At 43.1% G+C, this 20,329-nt stretch overlaps 1 protein-coding gene across 1 annotated transcript in view; it reads right to left on the bottom strand.

Annotated features, from left to right (window-relative positions):
• The window catches only part of LOC122814469 (zinc finger protein 845-like), a 781,911-nt gene that overhangs the window by 378,073 nt on the left and 383,509 nt on the right, over positions 1-20,329 (bottom strand). The window contains exon 6 of the mRNA XM_044087049.1: positions 4,664-4,789. Coding sequence (XP_043942984.1) covers positions 4,664-4,789 — 126 coding nt within the window. The remainder of the gene's footprint in view (positions 1-4,663; positions 4,790-20,329) is intronic.

The following is a 20,329-nucleotide window of genomic DNA, read 5'->3' as shown; positions in this document are numbered from 1 at the left end:
CATTGGTCAAAACTTGTTTTACATGTAATGAAAGTAATTTGGTGAAACAGACAACTTAGAAAATGGTCTGATTGGCAGACGGCCAAGACAAGACTGGAACATCCAGTGTGATAGAAATAGCAGAAATGGAGAAAGGCGATTTTGCTGATAGGTATCTCTGCAATTAGGGGTACAGGAAATAGACAAAATGTGTCAGGAATTAACTGGAGAAAACTGGCAAAGGAACCAAGGAATTGGGAGCAAATACTAAAGAGGGGAACTAACAGAATGGGAAGAAAGCTTAGCCTGCAGGCTAGAGACTGCCCCCCCATCAGGGATTGACATCAGTGTGTAGGCAAAGAAAACGGGATAGAGGAATCCGAACAAAGACTTGTTGTGCTAAAGTTTTTATTAGAATCTAAAACATACACTGTTAAAAATTAATAATTAGTAGGGCATATATAAAATATTGCATAATAACTATAGGAATCAATCAGAGGAGGTTAGAAAAGATTGGGACGAGAGACTGGATAAGCAATTCACAAGACAACAATGGGAAAGCATATGCAAAAAAGTCTTAAAGATTTAGCATTTTTGCTTAGAAGTGTTTTTTTTTTCTCAGGTAAATGGCAAATATTGGAGGTGTGGTGAAGAAGAGAGAGGTGACTGGGAACATATTATTTGGGAATGTAGTGATTTGGCATACATTAAAAATCCCTACAAAATAATCTGCAAGAAATATTATATGAGCAAATGGATGTAACAAACAAAATTATTTTTTTTTTGTTTTAAGCTGGGATAGAGCTGAATTGCTTAGACATTGTAAGGCTCTGTTAAGTTTAATTATGGTGGCTGCCAAAAAATGAACTACTCGAAAATGAAAATCAAAGTCTAAACCAACTGCATTTGAAGAACCGAATATTGCAACAGAGATAGAAGAACTGAAAGGTAGATCTTTAGAAAAGGGTAGAGGCAAATTACGTAGAAAAATATTGTTAGAAAATACATGGAGAATAATGTTTTTAAAGAGGTGTGAGGTTTAAAGGAAGGTAGGAGTTTATCAATTTATGTAATGTTAGGTTAATGATAGTAATATCTTTCGGCTTTTCCCAGTTAGGGGTCGCCACAGCGGAATGCCGGTACGCTTATGATTGGCAGTAGATTTTTTCAGTGCCGAGGTGCCAGCCCGATGCCCAACCTTCAACGAAGGAACACCCATTCACACACGCACCTACCTGCATGTCTTTAAATGTCACTCAACTGTGGGGAGAACATGAAGACTCCACACAGAAGGTGCTCCAGTTGATAATCGAACCGGAGAACCTCTTGCTGTGAAGCGACAACGCTAACTGCTGCACCATAGCGGAATGTTAGGTTAATGATAATCATACAAAATAATATATGTGATGTATTATGTTTGCAACTAGGAATATGTTAATATGGCTTGTTTTTTTCCCATAAATGTATGCTTACTTATATCTTAAGTGATAAATAAGGTGTTAAAAAAAACATCAAAATGGAATCTTCAAACTGTTAATAAAGTAAACAATTATAAAACAAACATGACGACAAAAAAAACAGTATGGCCTGACAGACAGTCACAGCCATCTTTAACTCCATATTCACATTTATTTATTTATTTATTGACATTTGTTAACCGGGTTAATCCAGCTGATTCAGGGGGCCATTTTCAGTGGATACCCAAGGAGAAAATCTCCAGAAAATTAACAATTACTACACAAGTTACAAAGATATAATCAGATAACACAAGTCTACTAGCAAGTAATAGCATGACATACGTCTATTAACAGCATTTATATTTATATGCAAATATGTGTAAGTTAATCTTTCTAAATGATGGCAGAGAATACAGAATTCATACCAAGTGAGCAATGCCAAATCCAGTACTGATGAAATAAATGCACAAATACCAAAACTCAGTGTAAGAAAGCCACCATCACTGAAAATTCCCAAAATCACAACTAACACAATGTTTCTGCAGAGGTCAAACCCCTCATACCCATCGCTTAACTATACTACCCAGCCCTAATACCCCATACTTAACTATACTACCCAGCCCTAATACCCCATACTTAACTATACTACCCAGCCCTAATACCCCATACTTAACTATACTACCCAGCCCTAATACCCCATACTTAACTATACTACCCAGCCCTAATACCCCATACTTAACTATACTACCCAGCCCTAATACCCCATACTTAACTATACTACCCAGCCCTAATACCCCATACTTAACTATACTACCCAGCCCTAATACCCCATACTTAACTATACTACCTAACCCTATGATTCACTAAAATGATTATCGCTCACATTAACTGCCTAATGCCGGTTGATCAATTAAAAAGACAGTGAGAAAATGTGTCTCGGATACGAGTACAGCTGTAATGAGAAAGACCTCATTATTAGCATGTCTCTGAACTCTAGCATGGCCAGGTCTGACAGCACAGTGTAATGTTTTCCCTAGTGGCCCATACATCTCATTAGCAAAGGGCCCCTACATACAAAAGCAGACACATTCAGACACCAATGCACATGGGGGGTGCACAGACAGACACACACATATCTATATAGTTTACTATCATAATTTTGACAATGTTTTTGTGAGTAATCACTTACTCGAAAAACACTTTCAAAATTAACAACATCGTACAATAACAAAACATGAAAAATGTCAACAAGTTGAATTCGACTTTTTGACTTTTTTTTAACTTACCTGAACATCCGGTGACATCCAACACATGTTTTGTAGGGGGGGGGGGCAAGTCCCCTGCACCCTCCACATCCCCTGCTACTCATATATTACAACTCCGAGATCACACTACAGTGAGGAAAAGGGCAAAGTTCCAATCAATATGTCGATCTCGCAACACTGAATGCACACTAGCATTCGCTGTTGTGGGTTTGACATATTGTGAGTCACCGTTTTGCAACTTTGAAAACTGCCTTTCGACACTCAAAGTTCGCAAATCGGCATTTGAAATTTTCAGTGTCAACCTATCTATACATATATAAAAGACTTACACATCCCCACCCTCACACTTTCATTGAACTTACCAGCACCATGAGTACTCACATATGAATGAATGAGTGGCCACAGTGTTTTTATGGTCATCATTTCTTCTTCCTGGAGAAAAATTTTATTTGGCCACTTGGTCAAGCAATTTAGGAGGCACAGACATTTTTAGATCGACCTGCACTGAGGACCAGAGAGGGAGGGGAAATTTTCAGCAGTAGAGTGGCTTAGTGTGACATCAAAAACTTCCAAATTAAGGCTTTTGTATCATGTAAAACCTTTCTAAATCCAAGATACTTGTTCACACAACTAAAAAAGGGCAAAAAGCAGACACTAAAAATGTGTCCTATTCTCTGCAGCATTGCAGTACATTAAACAGTAAAACTAAACTGCAACTGCATTACGACAGGATAAGAAACTAACTACGATCTCAGTCATATCCAAATCCTCCAAAACGACCCATACAGTCAGGAAGCACGTGCATCCAGTCCAGTTTTTTTTCATTAAAATTACTGAAAAGAATGACAATTTTTGAAACGTAGGTTTGGTGCTATCATCTCCGTAGCTGCAGGAGTCACCAAACATGACTGTGATTAAATCGCACGTCGCAAACAAATTATGTCTTTCATTGATTCTTTTTTCTGATCAACCCAAAAAATACTTCGACATTATGGGGAAAAACATATGTGACAATACAATTAAAACAAGCCATTTATTGTATTTACTATTTATATTTCTCCACCATTCCATATTATGGTAGATGATCAAATATACCTCATTACTAATTTAAACATTTTCTTGAGTGGCTAAATTCTTGCTAATAAGCCTATTCTACCCTTCTGTTCAAACAGGAGGCTGTGCCCAATAAAATTTTAACTAAAGGAAATACGAAGAATCATGAAGTTTAAAAAGGCAGGCTCTGAGGAGCCAGATCTTCTCTACCACATTATATTTCAATTGCTACTTCTGGAATTATACACATTGTGTAAATGCCAAGATGTTATCACATTCATCAAAAAGCTAAAAAAGTTGCCTTATGCAAAGTCTGTGTGTGTGTGTCTTCTTTCGGCTTTTCCCAGTTAGGGGTCACCACAGCGAAACTCCGGTCCGCTAATGACTGGCAGTGGATTTTTACGGTGCCGAGTTGCCAGCCCGACGCCCAACCTTCAAAGAAGGCACACCCATTCATGCACGCACTTACCTGCATGTCTTTAGACATCCCTCGACTGTGGGGAGGACATGCAGACTCCACACAGAAGGCGCTCTATCCAAGAATTGAACAGGAGAACCTCTTGCTGTGAGGCGACAATGCTAATCGCTGCACCACCGTGGCCGTCCCTTATGCAAAGTGTTTGTATGTCTTTCATAAAATCAACTCTCACCAAGTTCAGTTTCACTTTTACTGTAATAAACTTATCTAGGTTAACAAGCAAAGTAATTTTGAATTTTACAGAGTACAATGAGGTTATGATACAAGTAAAATGCAACTATCACAATTTATCTAGATTTCTATTGTCTCAATTTACTATCGCATCTTCTGATCTTGCAACTATGTATCTTTCTTCTACTTTTCAAAATTCCAGATCTGCATCACTTAGAAACAATTTCACAAAATACATCATTAATAAGCTGTTTACTTACTGTTGGGCTCGTCTTCAAAACTATCCTTCTGTTCTGTAGTATTTTTCTCTTCCACATCACCATCTGGTAGCTTAACATTGTCTTCTCTAAGTAGCAATAACAAGTTGTCTTGGGGGATTTTGTATCCTGCGTGTGAAAAGGAAAATGTATTATCACACGACATTCATCTAAAGTACTCCTGTAACATGAATAAAAACAGAACACATTATGTTTAGAATTAAGGGAAAGAGGAAACCTTAGGGAATATATAAAGAATTTGTCTTAGATGTACAAAAATTAGAAACAGTAAAGAAAACAGAATTCATTCACTACAAAAATGGAGGAAATGACAGAATGGTGACTGTAAAGATATAAAACTAAAGATAAAAAAATAAGTTTCATAACTATTAAGTTATATTCAGGTAAAGGAGGAAAGTTATATGGAAAGCATGAGGAAAAGGGACAAAAAATGTAAAGACAACATGCAAGAAATAATGAAATAAGGACTGCAACTGAGTAAATCCCTTTGAAGAAGAATTCATTTAATGTGGTTAACAGGAGATCGTCCAATAGCATTACATAACTGTGACTATAAAATATCAATGGAAACAGTGCAGTTCAGGGTAAGAAGTTTTTATGGATGATATAATATGAAAAAGCAGACATGAATACTTAGAAAGAGATGATGCAAATATCTTACTATTAATAATAACTCAGGACAGCACAGTACGTAAAAAAAAACAAAATCAGAGTTTGATTTTAGTGACAGATGCAAAAAAGGCATTTGATAATGCTGAACATAAACAAAACATCATGGAAAGTTAAGGCTTTGAAAAAGACTGCAAATATTAATTTGAAGTATGATTGTTCTTATTTTAAATGGGAAAGAAGGCAGAGAAATGTTATCCGTTGAGTCCTTTGCTGTTTGTTTCAATGAAGAATACAGCAACAAGGAAAATTAAGGAGGAAACAGAAGACGTATGATGGGAAATAACATTAGGAACAAAACTAATGATTTGTTTTAATTATGTACACGATTTAGTTATAATAAGCCGCGGTGGTGCAGCGGTAGCATTGTTCCCTCACAGCAAGGTTCTCCCATTCGATTCTCGGCTGGAGCGCCTTCTGTGTGGAGTCTGCATGTCCTCCCCGCAGTCGAGTGGCATTCGAAAGACATGTGTAGAATGGGCATGCCTTCACTGAAGGTTGGGCATCGAGCTGGCACCTCGGCACCCATAAAAAAATCTACTGCCAATCATTAGTGGACCGGAGTTCCGCTGTGGCGACCCCTAACTGGGAAAAGCCGAAAGAAGAACAAAAAACACAATTTAGTTATAATAGTACTGCAGGCTGAATTTGTGAAGTACATGTTAAATTATTTTTCCACAGGTTCTTGGTTTTGGGCTTGTGTGGGCACCCTGCTTCAGGGTGGTTCCTCTTGAGCCCCATTCCTTCCCGGGTCTCTACTGAAAATGGACATATATACAGTTAGACTAGCCCGGTTAACAAATGTAAAATAAAATAAATAAATTCACAAGCACTGTTTTTGTAGATCATCTGCTTTTTTAACAACTGCTGGCTGTGGTCACAGAGTCCCACCTCGGCAATGGCAGCAATCCAGTGGGAGATGACCGAGTCAGGGAAGCAACCACTGCTGCTAGCTGAGGCTTGGGTTATATGGGTGTATCTCTACTCCTGTGATAACATTTCTAATTAGTTAAGGTAGGTATTGAGATGAATTCCTCACCACATCACAGCCCCAGGCCCTGGGTTGTCATGACTCAGAGCAGCTTTTTTTGTGCTTTGGTCTCATCTCTGTGGCAGGGGAGAGCTGGCCTGCCCACCAGAATGTCATCTCAGTCTCCCCCTCTACTACGCATGATGCTTCTCATTACAAAGTGCAAGTTAGCCATGCCATGTATACATCTGTACACAAAGAAACTTAGAAACCAACCTTTTCTATAAAAACATAAGATATTTCTTGAGTACATGTGCAAGTTAGCCATGCCCTGTATACATCTGTACACACACAGAAACTTAGAAACCAACCTTTTCTATAAAAACATCAGATATTTCCTGAGTAAATGGTTGCACAGTGAGCACCTGGTTTGCACACAGAGGTACATTGCTCTGGGAAATTACACTAACATAGTTCTAGTCAAACAGCACCCAAGCAAACCTATCTTAAACCCGTACAATACCCCATTAATGTGATCCGAGCACATTGGAGCATTGCTTCAACAATATTGTCTTCAAAATTATAGTTTCAATTAAAGAGGACTCAAATAAGCTTATTCTATACCTGTATGGTACAACCCTTCTTGGAATCCACAGACTAAATATCCAAAACCATGGATATGCACTTTGTCCCTTTTCTCGGCTGTCACCTTGGTGAAAATGGGCATCCTGACATAACGTAGTAATTTGTCTCATGTTTACTGACAACCACCTGATTCTTAAACAATTGGATACTAAGTGAGAGAGATGTAATTATTCATCATCAATGGAGGCAGGGTTCTCACATACAGCCACTACAATTACTGAAGAGGATGTCAGAAACACACGGCACCACATTCTACCTATCACTCACAGTAAGGCTGAATCACACATACTTGCATCTGCTGAGACTCTTAAAAGTAATATATTCAAACTTCAAAGGCCTCCTAGATACAGCTATAACACAAGGGATCCACAGCAATAACACAAATATTATACCAAAGCAACATCCAACATGACCCGTACAGCTTCACTCATGGTGTTTCAGCCCATAAGCCAATAAGGCAAACATCCACAGAAGCAAATATTCTAGTTATAGGTGATTCCACCATGAGACAAACAGATGTTCAGCTCCCTAAGGTGAGCAAGGAAAGGGTCATGGCCAACTGCCTTTTGGGGGTCAGAATCCACCAACTAATACACACTCACTCACACTCACTCACTCACTCACTCACTCACTCACTCACTCACTCACTCACTCACTCACTCACTCACTCACTCACTCTCGCACACTCACTCACTCTCGCACACTCACTCACTCTCGCACCCTCACACACACACACTCACTCTCGCACACTCACTCTCACTCACTCACTCACTCACTCACTCACTCACTCACTCACTCACGCACACTCGCACACTCTCGCTCGCTCACACTCTCACACACTCTCACACACCCACCCACACTCTCACACACTCTCATACACCGACACACACACACACACACACACACACACACACACACACACACACACACACACACACACACACACACATGCACACACACACAAACAAATATTCTAGTCATAGGTGATTCCACCAAGAGACACAGAGATGTTCAGCTCACTAAGGTGAGCAAGGAACGGGTCATGGTCAACTACCTGTCGGGGGCCAGAATCCGCCAGCTAACACACACACACCCTCACACACACACACACACAACCACACACACACACACACACACACACACACACACACACACACACACACACACACACACACACACACACACACACACAAATATTGTAGTTATAGGTGATTCCACCAAGAGACACACAGATGTTCAGCTCTCTAAGGTGAGCAAGGAAAGGGTCATGGCCAACTGCCTTTTAGGGGTCAGAATCCACCAACTAACACACACTCACTCACACTCACTCACTCACTCACTCACTCACTCACTCACTCACTCACTCACTCACTCACTCACTCTCACACCCTCACACACACACACTCACACTCGCACACTCACTCTCGCACACTCACTCTCGCACACTCACTCTCACTCACTCACTCACTCACTCACTCACTCACTCACGCACACTCGCACACTCTCGCTCGCTCACACTCTCACACACCCACCCACACTCTCACACACTCTCATACACCGACACACACACACACACACACACACACACACACACACACACACACACACACACACACATGCACACACACACAAACAAGTATTCTAGTTATAGGTGATTCCACCATGAGACAAACAGATGTTCAGCTCCCTAAGGTGAGCAAGGAAAGGGTCATGGCCAACTGCCTTTTGGGGGTCAAAATCCACCAACTAATACACACTCACTCACACTCACTCACTCACTCACTCACTCACTCACTCACTCACTCACTGTCGCACACTCACTCACTCTCGCACACTCACACACACACACTCACACTCGCACACTCACTCTCGCACACTCACTCTCGCACACTCACTCTCACTCACTCACTCACTCACTCACTCACTCACTCACTCACACTCTCGCTCGCTCACACTCTCACACACTCTCACACACCCACCCACACTCTCACACTCTCATACACCGACACACACACACACACACACACACACACACACACACACACACACACACACACACACATGCACACACACACAAACAAATATACTAGTCATAGGTGATTCCACCAAGAGACACAGAGATGTTCAGCTCACTAAGGTGAGCAAGGAACGGGTCATGGTCAACTACCTGTCGGGGCCAGAATCCGCCAGCTAACACACACACACCCTCACACACACACACACACAACCACACACACACACACACACACACACACACACACACACACACACACACACACACACACACACACACACACACACACACAAATATTGTAGTTATAGGTGATTCCACCAAGAGACACACAGATGTTCAGCTCTCTAAGGTGAGCAAGGAAAGGGTCAAGGTCAGCTTGATACACTGGAAAATATTAGGGTACAACCTAACACCCTAATAATGGGTGATTTCAACTACCCCACCTTTAACTGGGAAAACTACTCATGTACCAACTTTTGTGCTCAACGTTTTCTGGAATTCATAAATTCTAATGCCCTGGATCAACTTATCCACACCCCCACTAGGGACAGCAATTTCCTAGACCTGGTCATTACCAACATGGGCAACCGATGTTCCACACCAGAGGTCAACTCCTCGTTGGTCAGATCCGACCACAAGCAAATCACCCTAGACAGCTACATCCCAGCCCCACCCCCCCATTAGGGAAACCACTGTAAAATATTTCTTCAAAGCCAACTTCACACTTCTTAAGACAGAAGTGGCAAACTTCACGACACCCATGCTGATGGACAGTAGAGATATGACTGCTGAATCCTATACAATTGCACTTTATAAGCACTTAGACGAGTGCATGGATCGTGCAATCCCTAACAGAACCAAGATGCTATCCTCCAAAAAAAGGAAGCCAATCTGGCGGTCCTCTGCTATAAACAAACTCTACAACAGAAGAAAGAAACTGTTGCAAAAAAGAGTAAAATTCCATGATTGGAGGAACTCAGTGGTCAGCCTCAGTAAGAAGCTGAGATCCCTCATAAAATCCTCCAAAGCTAGTTTTGAAAACAAAATCGCCACTGAGTCTAAAGACAACCACAAAGCATTCTATAGCTATGTCAAGAATCTCAATGGCAACACTCAGATCTGTTCTGAGTTACAGGACAATGGCACTAAATATACAGAACCAACTGATATTGCCAACATCCTGGCAGATAGGTTCAGTGCTACCTTTACCCCCTCTCTCATCCCCTAAAGGGCCCATCTCTATACTGGAAGAATGCAAAGTATCTGTAATCATGGCTGCACAGGTAAAAAATACACTCTCCAAAGCCAAGAACACAGCATCCATGGGACCTGACAACATCCCAGGCTGTGTTCTACATGAACTACAGAATGAACTGGCACCCACCTAAGTACCATGTTCAATCATAGCCTCACCTCAGGCTTTGTGCCCACTGAATGGTGCACAGCAACGATTTTCCCACTCCATAAAGGGGGAGCCACCAAAGACCCCAGGAACTACCGCCCCATTAGCCTGACGAGCCTGGTCTGCAAGGCTATGGAGCATATCATCATGGAACTTATAAACAATGACATTGGTAATCTCCAAACTCCGGACTCTACCCAGTTCGGGTTTGTAAAAGGCAGATCATGTCTCCTAAACCTGATAGACTTCTTTGAAGTGGTTGCCAAAGCTGTAGATGAGGGTAAGGTGGTATACACAGCCTATCTAGATCTCACCAAGGCTTTTGATACCATCCCCCACTCTGGAATTATAGACAAACTCACTAAACTAGGTATAAATCTGTATGTCACAAGATGGGTTGCCAACTGGCTCACTGACTGAACCCACACTGTGAAAGTAGCAGACTCTAAATCCAACTTCAGACCAGTGACAAGTGGAGTACCACAGGGTTCAGTCCTAGGTCCTCTCCTGTTTGGTATCTACTTCTCTGAAGTACAGGCTAACACAGAAGGTCTTTGGCTAACAAAGTTCACAGATGACTGCAAACTAGGAGCCATAATCAAATCTCCTAACGATGTGGACATCCTACAAAAAGGCCTCACTGAGTCAGATGCCTGGTGTCAAAGCCATGGCCTCAAGCTCAATGCCAAAAAGTGCATTGTCATCCCTTTTGGTAAAAACTCTGTACCCATGAACTACCACATAGGCAGTAGTCTGCTTAACACCGAAAGTGTGATAAGAGACATTGGGACACAGGTGGACAGTAGTCTCTCCTTTGATAATCACATCGCCACAGTAGGCAGGAAATCCTTCTACGTGGCACACCTCATTAAAAAAGGTTTCTCATCCAGGAAAAAAGAGGTCTTTGTTCCCCTCTACTCATCACTCATTAGACCCATTATAGAGTACAACACCCCTTTTGGTATGTACCTCACAACACATCTACAATAACTGGAAAGGCCACAGAAATACCTCACAAAGAGGATTAATGGCCTCAAACAGATGTCCTATACAGACCGTCTCAAAAAACTCCAACTTTACTCTGTCGCATATCGCCTACTCAGAGGCGATCTCTGCCTAACATACAAAGCTATGTCAAACCCAGAGCTGCTGGACAGGCTCAACGTAAAGAAATCCCAATCCCTCCGAGCTACACAGTCTAGGGACCTAAACGTTGTCACCACAATAAACAGAACATGCTGGAGGGATAGATTCCTGTCTCAGAGACTTCCCATACTCAGGAAAAAAACTACTTATCTATGTCAAACAAAGCTCCCCATTAGCACTCTTCAAGAAAAATCTTGATGATTGGATGGGAGATAGGAAATTCACCCCAGGGATCAATTCTGTGGCTTTGCTTGACAGGGGCACAGGAAAATAATTTTCTTGGGTGGCAAAAGTCAGGATACCGTTTGGCTAGGCTTATATAGGCTCTAGGGGCAATAGCCTAGTACCTACCTATGGACCTATGAACTGGCTGACAGGGGCCAGAATCCACCAGCTAACTCACACACTCACACACTCACACACAAACACACACACACAAACACACACACACACACACACACACACACACACACACACACACACACACACACACACACACACATACCCACAGACACACACATACCCACAGACACACACATACCCACAGAGACACACACACACACACACACACACACACACACACACACACACACACACACACACACACACACACACACACAGACACACACACATACCCACAGAGACACATACCCACAGACACACACATACCCACAGAGACACACCACACACACACACACACACACACACACACACACACACACACACACACCCACACCCACATCCCCACACACACATACCCACACATACACACACACCCACACACACAAATATTCTAATCATAGGTGATTCCACCAAGAGACACACAGATGTTCTGCTCATTAAGGTGAGCAAGTAAAGTGCCATGGTCAACTGCCTGTCGGGGGCCACAATCCACCAGCTATCACACACACACACACACACACACACACACACACACACACACACACACACACACACACACACAGACACATAGACACACACATACCCACAGACGCACATACCCACAGACACACACATACCCACAGAGACACACACACACACATCCACACCCCCCACATCCCCACACACATACACACACCCACACAAATATTCTAGTCATAGGAGATTCCACCAAGAGACACACAGATGTTCAGCTAAGGTGAGCAAGGAAAGGGTCATGATCAACTGCCTGTCAGGGCCAGAATCTGCCAGCTAACACACTCGCACACCCACACACACACACACACACACACACACACACACACCCACACACACACACACACCCACAGATGCACATACCCACAGACACACACATACCCACAGAGACACACACACAACCCCCCCACACACACACACACAGACACACACATACCCACAGAGACACATACCCACAGACACACACATATCCACAGAGACACACACACACACACACACACACACACACACACACACATACACACACACACACACATCCACACACACAAATATTCTAGTCATAGGTGATTCCACCAAGAGACACACAGGTGTTCTGCTCATCAAGGTGAGCAAGTAAAGTGCTACGGTCAACTGCCTGTTGGGGGCCAGAATCCACCAGCTAACACACACACACACACACACACACACACACACACACACACACACACACACCCACACACACCCACACACACACAGACACATAGACACACAAATACCCACAGACACACACATACCCACAGAGACACACACACACACATCCACACCCCCCACATCCCCACACATACACACACCCACACACATATTCTAGTCATAGGTGATTCCACCAAGAGACACACAGATGTTCAGCTCACTAAGGTGAGCAAGGAAAGGGTCATGATCAACTGCCTGTCGGGGCCAGAATCTGCCAGCTAACACACTCACACACCCTCACACACACCCGCACACACACACACACACACACACACACACACACACACACACACACACACACACACACACACACACACACACACACACACACACACACAGACACACGCACACACAGACACACGCACACACAGACACACACACGCACACACAGACACACATACATGCATGCACACGCACGCACACACACACACACACACACACACACACACACACACACACACACACACACACACACACACACACACACACACACACACACAAACAGTCTAGTCATAGGTGATTCCACCAAGAGATACACAGATGTTCAGCTCACTAAGGTGAGCAAGGAAAGGGTCATGATCAACTGCCTGTCGGGGCCAGAATGTACTTTCACTGCTGCTTATGTCACCCAGGGTTTAAGTATGTTTTGGGGTGTATGGCCCTGTACTGTGGTCATTAATTATCTACAATGACCAGGCAGTTTTTCTTACTGCAGCTAATTCAGCAGGTACAATACGTCACTTTGTCCATTACTAGTCTGCCATTTTTTCCATGGAATATTTTTTGTCAGTCATACAGGTATTAGAGGCAATGTATGTGGCTGGGTACTGAAACAGCTAAGGTACTGTGTGTTGCAGCCATCCCAGTCGTTTTAATTGTTGACCATTTTTGTGCCAAATGACACACTGAGGTATGAACGCTTGTTATCCTTTTACTGCAGGTACTGAGGAACAGTAGTGCAAGTGAGTTAATTACCAATAAAAAAGACAAAATCTCACAGTGGTATGCCAGGCATCTCTACCATCCAGGCCATGAATTTCACAACAGTGAAAGAAAGAGCGTGCTTGCTAAAGTATAGGCATGATGATAAAATGCTCAGCTACAACAAGTCCAATCGGAAGTCTAGGTCATCCAAAGGAAGAAGGTAATGAAGACCCCCAGGGATGATCTGATGCTGGTTGCTGTACACCAACGGGCAGAAATCACCAAAACTGAGAAGGGCAAAACTGCAAGTTCAGTCATAAATCTGTGGGCATCATCAGTGATGAAGACAGTGCCCTACCCTACATACTATGTCACAAGTGGGCTCACAGCTGTAATAACAAAGATAATATGTCACTGGCAGCACTTTACAAGGAGAAGGCACAATGCCTGCTTGCAAGGACGGTACAGTCAGAGCTGTGGTAACACTACAGAGGGAGAAGACACAACGACTGCTCATAAGTACAGTACAGTCAGAGGTGTGACAGCACTACACAGGAAGAAGAGGCAATGCTTGCTCATAAGAACAGTACAGTCAGAGCTGTGGTAGCACTACACAGGGAGAAGATACAATGCCTGCCCATAAGGGCAGTACAGTCAGATCTGTGGTAGCACTACACAGCGAGAAGACACGATCCCTGCTCATAAGGACATTACAGTCAGAGCTGTGGCAGCACTACACAGGGAGAAGCCTGGTCATAAGTACAGTATAGCCAGAGCTGTGATAAGGACAGTGCAGTCGGAGCTGTGGTAACACTACATAGGGAGAAGACATGACAGTGCAGTCAGAGCTGTGGTAACACTACGCAGGGAGAAGACTTGACAGTACAGTCAGAGCTGTGTAACACTACACAGGGAGAAAACATAATGCCTGCACATAAGGACAGTGCAGTCAGAGCTGTGGCAGTACCACACAGGGAGAAGACACAACGCCTGCTCATAAGAACAGTACAGTCAGATCTGTGGTAGCACTATACAGCGAGAAGACATGATCCCTGCTCATAAGGACATTACAGTCAGAGCTGTGTCAGCACTACATAGGGAGAAGATACAACACCTGCTCATAAGGACAGTACAGTCAGAGCTGTGGTAACACTACACAGGGAGAAGACATGACAGTGCAGTCAGAGCTGTGGTAACACTACACAGGGAGAAGACATGACAGTACAGTCAGAGCTGTGTAACACTACACAGGGAGAAAACATAATGCCTGCACATAAGGACAGTACAGTCAGAGCTGTGGCAGCACCACACAGGGAGAAGACACAATGCCTGCTCATAAGGACAGTACAGTCGGAGATGTGGTAGCACTACACAGGGAGAAGATACAACGCCTGCTCATAAGGACAGTACAGTCAGATCTGTGGTAGCACTATACAGCGAGAAGACACGATCCCTGCTCATAAGGACATTACAGTCAGAGCTGTGGCAGCACTACACAGGGAGAAGATACAACACTTGCTCATAAGAACAGTACAGTCAGAGCTGTGGTAGCACAACACAGGGAGAAGATACAATGCCTGCTCATAAGGACAGTACAGTCAGAGCTGTGGTAGCACTACACAGGGAGAAGATACAATGCCTGCTCATAAGGACAGTACAGTCAGAGGTGTGGTAGAACTACACAGGGAGAAGACATAATGCCTGCTCATAAGGACAGTACAGTCAGAGCTGTGGTAGCACTACACAGGGAGAAGATACAATGCCTGCTCATAAGGACAGTACAGTCAGAGCTGTGGTAGCACTACACAGGGAGAAGATACAATGCCTGCTCATAAGGACAGTACAGTCAGAGCTGTGGTAGCACTACACAGGGAGAAGACACAATGCCTGCTCATAAGGACAGTACAGTCAGAGCTGTGATAAGGACAGTGCAGTCAGAGCTGTGGTAACACTACACAGGGAGAAGACACAACAGTACAGTCAGAGCTGCGGTAGGACTACACAGGGAGAAAACACAATGCCTGCTCATAAGAACAGTACAGTCAGAGCTGTGGTAGCACTACACAGGGAGAAGACAATGCCTGCTCATAAGGACAGTACAGTCAGAGCTGTGGCAGCACTACACAGGGAGAAGACACAATGCCTGTCCATAAGGGCTGTGGTGGGCAGCAGGAAGCAGCAGTGCTGATGATGACAAAGTGCCAATGGTGCAACTCTGTTCAAACTGTGGTGAGAAACTTCAAAATATGGCCAACAGCTGAGTTATCAGATGCAAACAAGGACTGCAGCATCCCATTTGGTCACCTCTGGAAGCCTTTCCTTTGCAAGGTATCATTCAGCAAGAAGTTCTGAATAAGTGGAAAACTCACCATGATCCACCATGCTTGAATCTCTAGATGAAGCTATGCATAACTTGTCTGAGTCAGGTGCCTACAGCACAGACCACTGGCTACATATACCTGAAATGTTCACTGTAAACTGAACATGCATAACAGAATCAGTGAGCTATGCAGGCAGTACTGTGACCAATGACTCAACTTCTGGCTCACCAATGCATCTCTCAGTCACATAGCAAGGGAGGACTTGTGCAGTCAGTTGTTACGATAAGGATAATGCTTAAAAAAGGTAAAGAAACTGGCCTTCTTAATCTATTTCCCCTACATGTGCTGCATGACCTGAAAGCAGGATTCTAGCTGCATACGACCAATAAAGTTGATCCACTCTGGAGTTGTCTAACAGCTGAAGATATCAGAGCATCCAAAGAAATACAGGTATGCATGCTATCTGTATATGTAAATGAAGAGTACAAACACCAGCGGTGAGCTATACCAGAACAATAATTGCTACCTCACAAATGGAGCTTTCCTGAGTAATGCCACAAAACAGATTTTACAAAATTATGCAGCAGTTCAACTGTAATGACAGAGTCACAGACCTGCATAGGCAGAAGCCTGGATATAACAAGTTGTACCACATTTGTCTGATCTGGAATGCACTGACAGTGATTTGTGCATCCTGCACTGACTGTCATCTTCATTGTGAGTGCTCCTTCCATGGTAGACTATCTTTCCAATAGTTCATACCTGGAAGGCCTCAGTAGTATAGCAGGAAGGAGAGGTCCTGCGTAACGCACTTCAGTTTATGTGGAACATACAGGTCTATACTGCCTAGGAGTGAAACTTGGGTCATAGTCTGTCATACCATGTAGTAGTTGATTGTAGAAAGGATGCTTAGGCAAGGAATCACTATATTTGTTTTGACAACTACTTTTTATCCACCAGCTAGCACAGAACCAGTGGATTAAGGGGCTATGGTGCTATGGCACAGCTCCACCTACATAAGGTACTGTGCTAAAACACAGCACCAGCTAGATATGGGACTACATTGCTATAGCACAGCACCAGATGGATTAAGGGACTATCATGTTAAGGCACACCACCATCTGGATTAAGGTACTATGCTGCTTCAGCAAAGCAGCACCAGATGAATTAAGGGACTATGGTGCTACAGCACAACAGCACAAAGCACCAGCTGGATTAGGGCACTATGGTGCTACAGCACAAAGCACCAGCTGGATTAAGGGACTGTAGTGCTTCAGCACAGCAGTACAAAGCGGCAGCAGGATTAGGGCACTATGGTGCTACAGCACAGCAGCACAAAGCACCAGCTGGATTAGGGGACTATGGTGCTACAGCACAGCAGCACAAAGCACCAGCTGGATTAGGGAACTATGGTGCTACAGCACAGCAGCACAAAGCACCAGCTGGATGAGGGGACTATGGTGCTATGGCACATTAAAACACATCCAACTGGATGGCCAAACAATCTAAATATAGTGTGTGAAAGAGTAAGCATGGCAAACATACTTAGATGCAGTGTGATCCTTTACTTGCTAAACATTGGAAAGACAAGGCAGTGTCTGTGTTGTCCTCCAGTATAGAACCCATCACTCTAGAAAATGCTGTTCTACAGTGTTCCTGAGATGACAGTATAGCCAGTGTTCCATACCCTGTAGTTGTGTTAAAGTACAATATGAACATAAATGGAGTCCTCACAGCAGAGGCAGACAAACATTGAGCACAGTATCCCTCAATGTGCTGCAGTCATACAACGATTGAGCAGCACCTGCACCGTGCATTGCTCTCATACACTGAGGTGACACCACTACCATGCACTGCTCTCGTGCACTGAGTGGCAATACTACCATGCATTGCTGTCGTGCACTGAATGTCACCACTACCATGCACTGCTCTTGTGTATTGAGTAGGCAACAACTGCAGCAAGCACTGTTCTCAACTGGTTTACACTGGCATGGATTTTAGACACATAGATTATGAGGGAACAGTGGTCTAAATGTATTCTGATCCCAAGGTACACTACTAGATCCAAGAAATTGGATTTTTGGGGGGTAGCAATGCCTGCACAAGTATTTTTACACAACTATGAAACTTGGATCTTTTCCTTGGCTTTTCTTTATTGTTGGAGATGAGAAAAAAAATATGCTGTGTGATTGGAAGCAAATATTCTGGGAGTGCAGAGCACTCAACAATATTTAAGCTGGTGATTTGTAATATGGCAAAAAAGATTGCAGTAACTGCTTTAATCTATTTGGATGTGATGGGCAGCACTGAATCTCTTGGTAAACCAGAAATAGCACTCCTGAACTTACTGATGTTGACAGAAAAAAAAAAAAACAGCAGTGATAAGTAGAACAAAAGATGAAACTTCCAAAAGATGTGATTAAGATAATGTGGTGACTGCAAGAGATGGAACATCAGCAAATGATCAGAAAGTGAAGCAAAAAACTCTGAATAAATGGGCATTTGGTCCCTTCAGATTATATGAGTTTCCATTGGATTAGTTACAAAAAATGATTTAAGCATTGGCTACTGGTCAGGAATCTGCATTCAGGATCGATATTATTTGAAAGTGTGGATAAACATCTAGTAATTTGTAGGGATAATCTATTCATGGGGCTCAATGTCATGAATTCTTATTTCATTTTATGGCAACAGTGATATTTACTGCATTTTCTATTTAGAATAAGTTGTATATTGGAAAAATAAAATAGATGGTTCCACAATTATGCCACAAAGTACTGTATATATCAGAAAGATCCCACAAACTAATCTGCAGAGTACAGGTTCACTGCTGTGTGGCGTGCTTCATGCAGTATCATGGGCTACCATCTTAAGTGCAGAGCAGATGCCACAATGTATAAGTCCAAGTCTTCAGACATCCACTGAGCTGCACAGTTGCCTCTGCCACATTTCCTGCTCTAGCCATCCACACATCCTTGACTGAACTTTTAATGTCGCACTTGCCACAAGGACAGCTGAGTTGCATCAGCTACACTGGAGAACAAGAAATGATCCATTGTTTTCTGGTGCAGCAGGTGCCATGAGCTTGGTTCAGTTAGATTGCCAGCAACAACCAACAGAAAATTCTTCAGTAACATTTGATGCATCTCTCATACCATAGGAAAATGTACAGTCATAGATCCTGCCCCAGCAAACAACAAACCCCTCATTTATTTTTGGTTTTGTACTTACCATGAGCACCGTTGGGTATGTTATATTTCTTGTATTAGCCAAATGCAAATCTTTGACTAACTTTTGATGTGGTGATCACCCCAAGCTCAGCTGTTTGAGTCTGTCATCACCACCAGACAAGAGAAAACCCTCCAATCATATTCTGGATTGGTGCTCCACTTCAACACAGATGGCAGTGTCACTGTCATCAGACGTGTGCTGTTCAGCACAGCTGGCTGCGTCATCAGACATGTACTGTCCTGCACAGCCAGCTGCATCATCAGACGTGTGCTGTTCTGCTCAGCTGGCTGCGTCATCAGACATGTACTGTTCTGCACAGCCAGCTGCATCATCAGACGTGTGCTGTTCTGCGCAGCTGGCTGCATCATCAGACGTGTGCTGTTCGGCACAGACGTGCTGCATCTCATATACCATTCTTGGTAAACGTTTAATGTTGTGGTCACCATAAAGATGGCCGCTCAAGTTTTGTGCTCTACACCAGCCAACCACAAATCCTTATCAGACTCTCAATGCAGCACTCTAGGGCTGTATTTTTAGATCTGATGAATGTATTTAATCCAATTGAATGATCGATTGCTTAATTGTATAACTGATTTATTATATAGACTATTTAAATAGTTATTGCATGTTTTATCTTTAAACACTATCAAACAGCTAGTCTTGAAAGATTTGTTTGGTTTAC

The sequence above is a fragment of the Protopterus annectens genome, chromosome 10.part0 (genome assembly GCF_019279795.1).
Source record: "Protopterus annectens isolate FY-2018-M chromosome 10.part0, PAN1.0, whole genome shotgun sequence".
Lineage (NCBI taxonomy): Eukaryota > Metazoa > Chordata > Ceratodontiformes > Protopteridae > Protopterus > Protopterus annectens.
Note: the sequence above shows the minus strand (reverse complement) of the source record. Positions and strands in the feature narration are given on the sequence as shown.